The sequence below is a fragment of the Sinocyclocheilus anshuiensis genome, unplaced genomic scaffold, assembly GCF_001515605.1.
Source record: "Sinocyclocheilus anshuiensis isolate Anshui unplaced genomic scaffold, SAMN03320099.WGS_v1.1 scaffold214, whole genome shotgun sequence".
Taxonomy (NCBI): domain Eukaryota; kingdom Metazoa; phylum Chordata; class Actinopteri; order Cypriniformes; family Cyprinidae; genus Sinocyclocheilus; species Sinocyclocheilus anshuiensis.
Genome location: NW_015544136.1, coordinates 557236 through 566856, shown reverse-complemented (window position 1 = coordinate 566856; position 9621 = coordinate 557236). Strand labels below are relative to the sequence as shown.

The 9621-nt window shown below is 35.9% G+C and overlaps 1 protein-coding gene across 1 annotated transcript in view; it reads right to left on the bottom strand.

The window, feature by feature from the left end:
• Positions 1 to 8696: 8696 nt before the first annotated feature.
• The window catches only part of LOC107694956 (corticotropin-releasing factor receptor 1), a 76985-nt gene continuing 76060 nt past the window's right edge, over positions 8697 to 9621 (bottom strand). The window contains exon 10 of the mRNA XM_016494682.1: positions 8697 to 9375. Coding sequence (XP_016350168.1) covers positions 9235 to 9375 — 141 coding nt within the window. The 3' untranslated portion in view covers positions 8697 to 9234. The remainder of the gene's footprint in view (positions 9376 to 9621) is intronic.

The following is a 9621-nucleotide window of genomic DNA, read 5'->3' as shown; positions in this document are numbered from 1 at the left end:
TTGGTGAGCAAGTGATATAATCCTAAATTTCTCAAAATCTTTTCCATCAACATCTCAGGAAAATGTTATGGGGTTTCAAATCAAAATATGACTTCCTGTTATGAAACAGGACATCATTTCATACATGTCCACTGTAGAGGACACCAGGACTTAAAGCATGTTTATTATACATTTTGGGAAACACAACAAATGAATAGAGAAAAAAATATATATCAGTATTCCTATTAAATATGAGATATTATTATGAAAATCTTGCTAAAACATAATTTCTTTACGACTGAAGAAAGACATGAACATCTTGGATGACAAGGAGGTGAGTACATTATCTGTACATTTTTGTTCTGGAAGTGAACTAGTCCTTTAATTGATTTACTGGAATTGTGTGGATTACCTGTGGACTATTGTGATGTTTTTATCAGTTGTTTGGACTCATTCTGACGGCAACCATTCACTGCAGAGGATCCATTGGTGAGCAAGTGATGTAATGATAAATATCTGTTCTGATGAAGAAACAAACTCATGTACAAGGAAAAATGTAAAATTCTATCTTGTTTGTGTGAGAAATAAAAAATACTCTTTCCTTAAAATTCCAGCTTTGTCTGGAATGATTTGGTGTATTACAACACTCAACCACGTAATGGATATGGCACAAGACTAGTAAAAGTGTAGGGCTTTCCCAAGGCAGGTGTTGCTCTGTGTATATAATTTTCCATGTCCAAATCATGTCAGCAATCATCTCACTTTCGTTTATTAGGTGTTAGTACCCTCAAAAGTAGGATCCACTGGTGGACAAGTGATGTAATGCTAAAAAGTACCAAAAACATCTCTGTATGTGGAACAAAAATGCTATAAACATCTGTGCCACTACACAACGTTCTTTGTGTTTGTTTGGTCTCAGTGTTAATGTGCTGTCAGTGATGTGTCTTCACAAGCTGGGCCTTCTAGCGTGTTTTCATACCTGAATGACATCTGAGCTTTCTTGTCGGATTAATTTTAGGTGGTATTTGTTATGGTCTTAGTTGCTTGGTATGCAAGTCAAGGTGCTGTTCAGCAACCAGGTCAGTGCATGAAAGAAGCGGAAAGTGAAAGTCTATGAAAAAGGGTGTCAAGGTAATCAATGCTTGTCATTACAATGAGAAACACCTTGGGAATTTGAACAGGTAACACGACATTTTGAAGAAATGCTATTTTGAGTTTTTCAAGCCAACTGAACCTGATAAAAATAGCCTTTTTCTATGAAACACAACAACTTTTCCCCCTCTAAAACAGATCAACTTTCTCCAAACCCACAATGTTCTGGCTCAGATTGCATGTTATCTCAGTGCTTACAGGATATCCTGAAGAATAAATATCAGCATAGATAGATCATATGTCTTGTTAACCTAAAGGCGGCATTCACACATTTCTGTAGAATTACAAAAACATGATGTAATGACACATTGAAAAGATTAAAGTCAATAACATGCCCTTTCAAGGAACTCAATATCTTTGAAGTGACGTGATGTTTCAACATACAGCATGATTTAAATGAAGTATAACAATTTTCATTAACTGAACCGGTGGATGCAAACACACCACAAAGGAAAAATATTTTAAAAAGAAAAACAATTTAATGCACATCTTGATCAGCACAGTACTATATGCCTTCAACATATGACTTTACTCTTTGTGAAGTTGATTGAATATAAATTTCTGTACAGTTCCTAAATTCTCTCAAACATCAAATCAGTCATAAACAAACAGAGGAACAAATGAGCAAAAGTAATAAATAGAATGTTCTTGAAGCACTGCAGAAAATGATAGAAATGATGGCAAAGATTGCCTCACAGAACCACAAAGAGCAAGGCATACATGATTACATCGTCTTCACACATTCATTAATGTTATGGATATATTGATATGAGTCACATGTGGGCTCATGTTTTCTGACCTATTTAAACAGTGAGATAAATATATAGATTTTTTTTTTTCTGTGACGTATAAATAAATACATTTTTCTTTGTACACTTTCACATCAGTGACTAAACATAATAGAAATACCCAAAAAAAGATCACATATTGACATTGTTGTCACAAATACAGCTACAGAGCTTGTACTTGTTCGGACCTTTTGTACATTTCACAACTTTGGAAGAACTTCTTCACAACTTCTAAAAAAAAGAGAGAAAATAAACTTTGCAAAAATATATTTCTGAATCAGTATTTTTGTGTGTTGTTTTCCAGTAAAAAAACGTTATCATCTTTAAAACAAGGTAAATTTACTTAAAATTAAATTTACTTAATTATATATATATATATATATATATATATATATATATATATATACATTTTTTATTTTTTTTTGTAATATATTTTAAACCTCACTATGTCTTGTTACATTTATTCTTAAAACAAGAAGAACAATATTACACAATTAAATTTTTCAAGTAAACTTACGTTTTAAATGTATTAAATACTTTACTGGAAAACAAGACTAAAATAGTGACACAGAAAATGATTTTCAGTGAATAAAGAAACAATAACAAGCACAGACACCAGTGTTGCATCTCATAGATACAGAAAATTAAACCAGGGCTCACCAACACAGAAATGACAACACCAATAGAAATGACTGAACTAATACTGAAACCATACAATTCCAGCTGAAGGATGGCGGCCAACAAATCTGATACAGACACTGACCTTACCAAGAATGGTGAGTCTGGACATTTTTATCTTTGAACAGAAGGTATCGGAGTTATATGCACAGAGATGAAATGATAATTCATAAGCAGAGACTGTGTTTCCAGGCCTTCTTCTGAGGCACGTTGGAGGAGCACACTGTGTATGCTGTACAGTACTTTGGAATATCGCATATGTTGGAGGGAATGGAGAATGGTAGTTTGCTTTGGAATGCTGACTGCTGTCTGAAGGTCACATGACCCACAAACATAAGCCAAAGGGAAAGAGTGATACAAATCAAATGATTACTAAACAGTAAAACTACACACAAGCTACAAAACCCACACATCACTATTATCATTTGTGTTCTAAAGCTGAAGTGTGTCATCTATGTGCCTCTAGTGGTTGCTAAGGTGTTCTGAGTAATTTAAAGGAATAGTCCATCAAAAAATGATGTATTATTTATGGGTTATTTGACTTGTATTATGGCCAGAAGCAATGGTTTACAGTTAAAATGCCTTAATGATGAATTTGTTTATTACAAGCATGCAGCTTTTCACTTCACAAGACATTAATTGATGGACTGGAGTGGTGTGGGTTACTTGTGGATTATTGTGATGTTTTTATCTGCTGTTTGGACTCTCATTCTGACGGCACCCATTCACTGCAGAGGATCCATTGGTGGGCAAGCGATGTGATGCTAAACTTCTCCAAATCTGTTCAGATGAAGAAACAAACTAATTTCTTTCAACACAATGTCATGTGGTTGCTAGGGAGTTCTGGGCGGTTGCTAGGTTGTTGCTTACTGGCCTAAGTCGAAAGAGGTATGGCTCGGGTATCTTCTTTAATCTAAGTCTACTGGATTTTTCACTCATTTTATCGCCTGCTAAGAGAAAATCAAGAATCTGGTCTTCTAGAAAACTAACAGCACACCAGGTAGCCGCACCTGAAATTCACTGGTTGAATCAAATTGGCTCAAGCAAACAGAAATTGTTCACAGAGCCATAGTGTTACATTTGTCTGCATATTAAAATGGCACACATTTACACACTTCAACTTTAAAGAACAGTCTGATATAATATATCCTGTTCTGAGAAAGCGCATATTACACTCTTAAATATAAAGGTCCATTTTGAACCATTAGGCCATAAAGAACAATTTCGTGTTTCAGTGAACAGTTCTTAAAACAACCCTTTTTTCTTAATGTGATGAACATTAGAATAATCTGACAAACACTTCTACTATAAAGAACCTTTTGTGAAATGGAAAGGTTCCATGGATGTTAAAGGTTCTTCTTGGAACCACAGATGCCAATAAGGAACCTTTATTTTTAAAAGTGCAGTTAAACCATCAATTTGCATCTAATGCCACTGAATGTAGTAAAATGGTGTCGCTACTTCCCAGCACTTACTGATGAATGATTTGTAAATAATATATATGTGACACTGGATTATGTTTTTATGTGGTACATGAAAGGTTTAGATACTGTTAGACACTGCAAGCACTAGAATATGGTTTGACTATATTCTAGTATATTCTATATTCTAGAACTAACACCTAATTCACTAGATATGTCACTAATTTAGCTCTTCAGGAGGATAATATATTGTAATATTATTTAATGTTGTATAGACTGTACCTTTGTGCTCTAGACGGCATTTTTGCTAGTAGCCCCACAGGTTTGTATATGATATGAACATTTGAGCTGTTTACTATTAAAGTGCTATAAATAGTGAGGCAAATGCTGATGGAGTGTGTCTGAGCAGTGCTGTGAATGTCTTCAGGCCTACGATGCTAAATCAGATCCCTCAGGTGACGTGATTCCACATGTACCAGCAAACAGATCTGTTCAACATAAATAGTAATCTAAGCTTCTCTCATTTCTGTCCACATCACAGCCGTCACTGTCTGTGGAGTTTTGCTATTCAGCATCCAGCTATTCTTAGTTTCTCTATTTTCATTTCATGGTTTTCTGGAATACATGATTCTGATTGGTCAATTGCAGTCAGACTGACCACTAAACTGCACATTTAACCATTGTCCCTGAAAACCTCCGCAGACTCTTTCTTCTGACATAATCAAATAATTTCAACTCAAATCAATATTTCATATCCATTTATGCATTTAAATGATAGGCAGCGGTCTAATAAGTGGAATAATGTACAGTCAGATGGACATCATCTCAAAATAAACCCCTTAATGACCAGCTGACTGTATATTATCTCCTGATATATTTTTGTCCTCTGGTATATTGTGCTGTGAGAGAGTCTTGATTGAAAATTTAGTGGCATGCCAGTAAATCGATGGGGTGATTTGTTTCATTTTTGTAATCTGATCTTCCTTTGCTGCTGCAATTTGAGATAAACTTTGACAGGCCATTTTACAGGCTTGAAAAAATGAGTAACTACAGACAAAGACAACATCCATATCTGGTTTGAAATCCTTATAAATCTCATTCTAAATGGTTAGATCAGATTTCAGACTTTTTAATCATTATCTGGGGTGCTGCATTAAATACACACTATACTGTTCAAAAGTTTGGGGTCAGTGAGATTTTTAAATGTTTTTGAAAGATGTTACAAACTGTAATATTGTGAAATATTATTACAGTTTAAAATAACTGTATTCTATTTGAATAGATTTCAAAATGTAATTTATTCCTGTGAAGGCAAAATTGTTACTTCAGTCTTCAGTGTCACATGATCCTTTAGAAATCCTTCTAATATGCACCAGGCTCAAGAAACATTTCTTAATATTGTCAATGTTGAAAGCAGTTGTGTTGCTTAATATTTTTGTAGAAACTGTGATGCCTTTTTTAGGATTCTTTGATGAATAGGACGTTTAATAAACAGCATTTGTTTTAAATTAGAATATTTTGTAACAACATAAATTGTCATTCTGTATATCAATTTAATGCATCCTTGCTGAATAAAAGCATTCATTAAAACATCTTACAGACCACAAACTTTTGTATATCATTCAAAATACTCAGTATTGTTTGGAACTGTGTCAGAATATACTCTCTCATTTTTTCCTCATATAGTGAGATATAAAAGCCTTCACTATGTAGTGAACAGTGAACAAACAGGTGGTTTTGTACACAGAATATGCATGAATGGCTAAAATGCCCACCACTAGTGTTTTCTCAAGTTCAGCACAGTGGCAAGATGTCATGACAGACATGTTCAGAGGCAAAATTTCTACCTTCTGCCCTCTCTTTCCACTAACAACTGCTGGCATCCGGATATTTACTACATTGTCAGAACAAACAGATCAGATTTCACTGTAAAATGACTGTGCACAGACTAAAAATAGATTTAAAAACCAAACAAAGCCTTAGTCCTAAACTTAGTAGCGACACTAAAATGAACCTTGTGTTTCAGTTTACTAGCAGTGACACGAGCTTGGTCCTCAGTTTGTCAGGTATACACAATGCTATATGGTAATTCACAAACTTCACAATGCTAGCCATCCTATATATACACAACTAGATGTCTAACTCGAATATATGGTGCTACTGGACATGTACACAACAAGCATGACTGAATGTGGAATCTGCTGAAGCCTTTACAAATGATTCTCGCACAAGTACTTCAGTAAGGTCAGAAGAGCACAGAGGCAAAGATGAAGGTCCTGAGTCAGTTTTTTTTTAAACAACCTTGCTCTCCCTATCAGATGTGTTTGATTGGATGTATGAGCAGAAATGCTAAATCTGTGCTGAATCAGCAGTGAGTGGTCACAGGACTCGGTCATTGGCGGCTCAGCTTAGCGAGGGTTTTAACACATGGATGGAGGTTAAATGACCCAACGTGAGGCATGCAGATCTCTCTTGACTCTAATGATATAGAAGCAGATTTTGCTGAGGTAATTCTTCTGGCCTGATTCTGTTGGGATTTGAATTGAGAAGCTGGTCCTGGAAAACACAAAAATGCACTATTCGTCTATTTTTCTAATTTACTTCCATACAGAACAGCTGTCCAAAGAAACTAGGGAAAAAAATGGTCCACAAATGACACGGTGACTTCCCTGCTCTCCATATAATTTCCTGCCCACACCTGTAACACCATTAGCAATGTAAATGTTGAAATGCACCTTGTTTCATAGAAATAACTGACATTTTAAAAAGGGATAGTTCACCCAAAATGAAACCTGTCATCATTTACTCACCCTCATGATGTTCTGAATTTCTTTGGAATTTCTTTCTTCCTTGAAGCACAAATTTATTCACATCTGTGAACATATCATTTTTGAGTTAAATCTTTTCAGTGAATCAGCTGACCGAGTTCACAAAACCAGTCTGTGAATAAAAGAATCATTCTCAAATCAAACTGATTCAATTCAACTCATTGATTCAGTGATCCGGTTTGTTGCAGTTCTCAAGTGAATAGCTTACTGAAGTGGAAGATTACTAAAGCATCCAGCTGCACTACCGTTCAAAAATATTTAATGCTTTTGAAAGAAGTGTCTAATGCTTGCCAAGTCTGAATTTATTTGATCAAATTATTACAAAATAAAGAAAAAAATTTGATTTTAAAATGTAATTTATTTCTGTGATGCAAAGCTACATTTTCATTACTCCAGTTTTCAGTGTCACACGATCCTTTTGAAATCATGCAAATATGCTGATTTGCTGCTCAAGGAACATTTCTTATTATCAACATTATAAAGAGTTCTACTGCCTATTATTTTTGTGGAACTGTGATACTTTTTTATTAGCATTGTTTGACGAATAGAAAGTTCAAAAGAACATCATTTATTTGAAATATCATGTTTTGTATGTATTTACGGACACTTTTGATCAATTTAATGCACCCTTACCGCATACAAGTATTGATTTCTTAAAAAAAAAAAATCTTACTGAACATTTGAACGGTGGTGTACATTCTTCAAAATTTCTCCTTTTGTGTTTGTTGGACGTAATAAAGTCATACTATTTTGGATCAACATGAGTAAACGATGACAGAATTGTCATTTTGGGTGAACTATCACTATAAGGCAACAAAAACTACCCACAGCATCCAGTCGCGTGTGATTAGAATTAGTCTTTTTGGAAAAGTCTTCAGAATCCAAATTCGCAAGTATTTTGTACTATGATCATCTCGTAAAACTGCTTGATAACTGGGAATTTATATAAAACTGTGCATGGAAAGGAGAGCTGGAGTGGTTAATTGAAATACATTCAATCGCCCGCTTGGCTGAGGCTCCAAATACAGGATAAAATCAAAATCCTTTCTTTGTTCTGTGATAAACCCCTTATTTAAAAGATTGTGTTATGTTTTTAGCATCGGAGCGTACCGTCTTCTACCTTAGCCTTTCATGATGTTGTTTCCTTTCCTGTGAGCTTCCTTCCTCTTTTTCCCCAGGGTTTAGATATACTGCATCCTTGAGTCCCAGGATGCAAACAGGCTTAGAGAGCATTAACACGTACCTTTCATCTTTCTAAAAACGGTTTAGAGTTTTCACACTCGCACTGCATGATATACACAGCAATAGATGTACTCATCATATCAAAGCAAAAAGTGCCCATGTTGAATGAGGTTGCTCACAGGAAATTTATGACAATCAGAGGGAACTATTACTAGCTGCAACCAAGTGGGCAATAAAGAGCAGCGAGTGAAGAGTAAGAAAAAGTATAAGGGTCACAATCTGGGGTGTGTTTCCCAAAAGCATCGTTAGCTAACTCTGGTCGTTAGTTCCATTGAACTCTATTGGTAACGACGGAACTTGCGACCATAGTTGTTTTTGGGAAACGCACCCCTGAACATCTCAGAGAAAACACCATACATTTGTCTCCAATGTATCCAGTTAAAAGATTCAATCACAATAATGAAAGTTCACATTGAGATCTGTCAAAGATATTGTTTGTTTTCCGATTGGATTTTTTTTTTCTCTGATTATGTCATTTTGTTTTAAAACTCCTAAAACTATTGCACTATATGGCCAAAAGCTTGAGGACACATGAACACTGAACCCATATGTGATTTCTAAGCAATTAATTTCAAAACTATTGGCATCAATAAGGAGTTTATCCTGCAGCTTCCACTCTTCAGGGAAGGTTTCCAATTGACGTAGGAATATGGATTTGGTCCCATTCAGATGCATGTATGGCTCACAGTCGCAATACTTTTGGCCATGTAGTGTACATTCCATTTTATCCAACTCCGATAGTTCTGGAAACAAGTTAGGAATAAACTGAGCTCTCCAATCAGAGAAGACTCAAAATCAGGAGGAGAGGATGCAACATTTAACTCTATTGTCTCTTGAAAAAATACGCTCTGCCAGTATTTATCAACTTTTTGTGTGTGTGTCAGGGTCCTCCCACGGTCACCCATCGCTGTCTGAGACCACCAATGCTCTAATCTGTTTCTGAAACAGTTTTTTCCTCTGTGTTTGGCAGGTGGACCTCATAATCTGTGTACATTGCCACCCTTCATCTGTGTTTCAGCTGAGGATCATACCCTGTTTGGCCCATAGCTGTTATCCCTGGGTTTTGCAGAGGACGTGGATAGTTAGCTGAGGACAGAAAGAGCAGGAGCAGAAGAAACGGGGACGGATGCTTCGCTTCGGTTATGGTCAGATGGCCGACGACTGCTTGATGCTGTGGAAACTGACCCGTGTTGGAGAGGTGGGAATAGACATGGCCCGTGCCACCCGTGCCCGAATGGAGTGCTTATCCTGCCAGCGATGCCACCGCTTACGGACAGCTGAACGTACCTACAGACATAGAAAGAGACGTTACTAATGATATTAATAATTGAATGTAGCTCAACTGCACAAGCTACCCTAAAAAAGAAGTTAGCTTCAGTACAAGTTAGTAACAAAATGTATAGCTTAATCCATATATGAGGGGGAATATAATTTAAATGAGATATTTATCAAATGAGCAGTATTTATCTGTCACACACACACACACACACACACACACACACACACACACACACACACACACACACACAAATC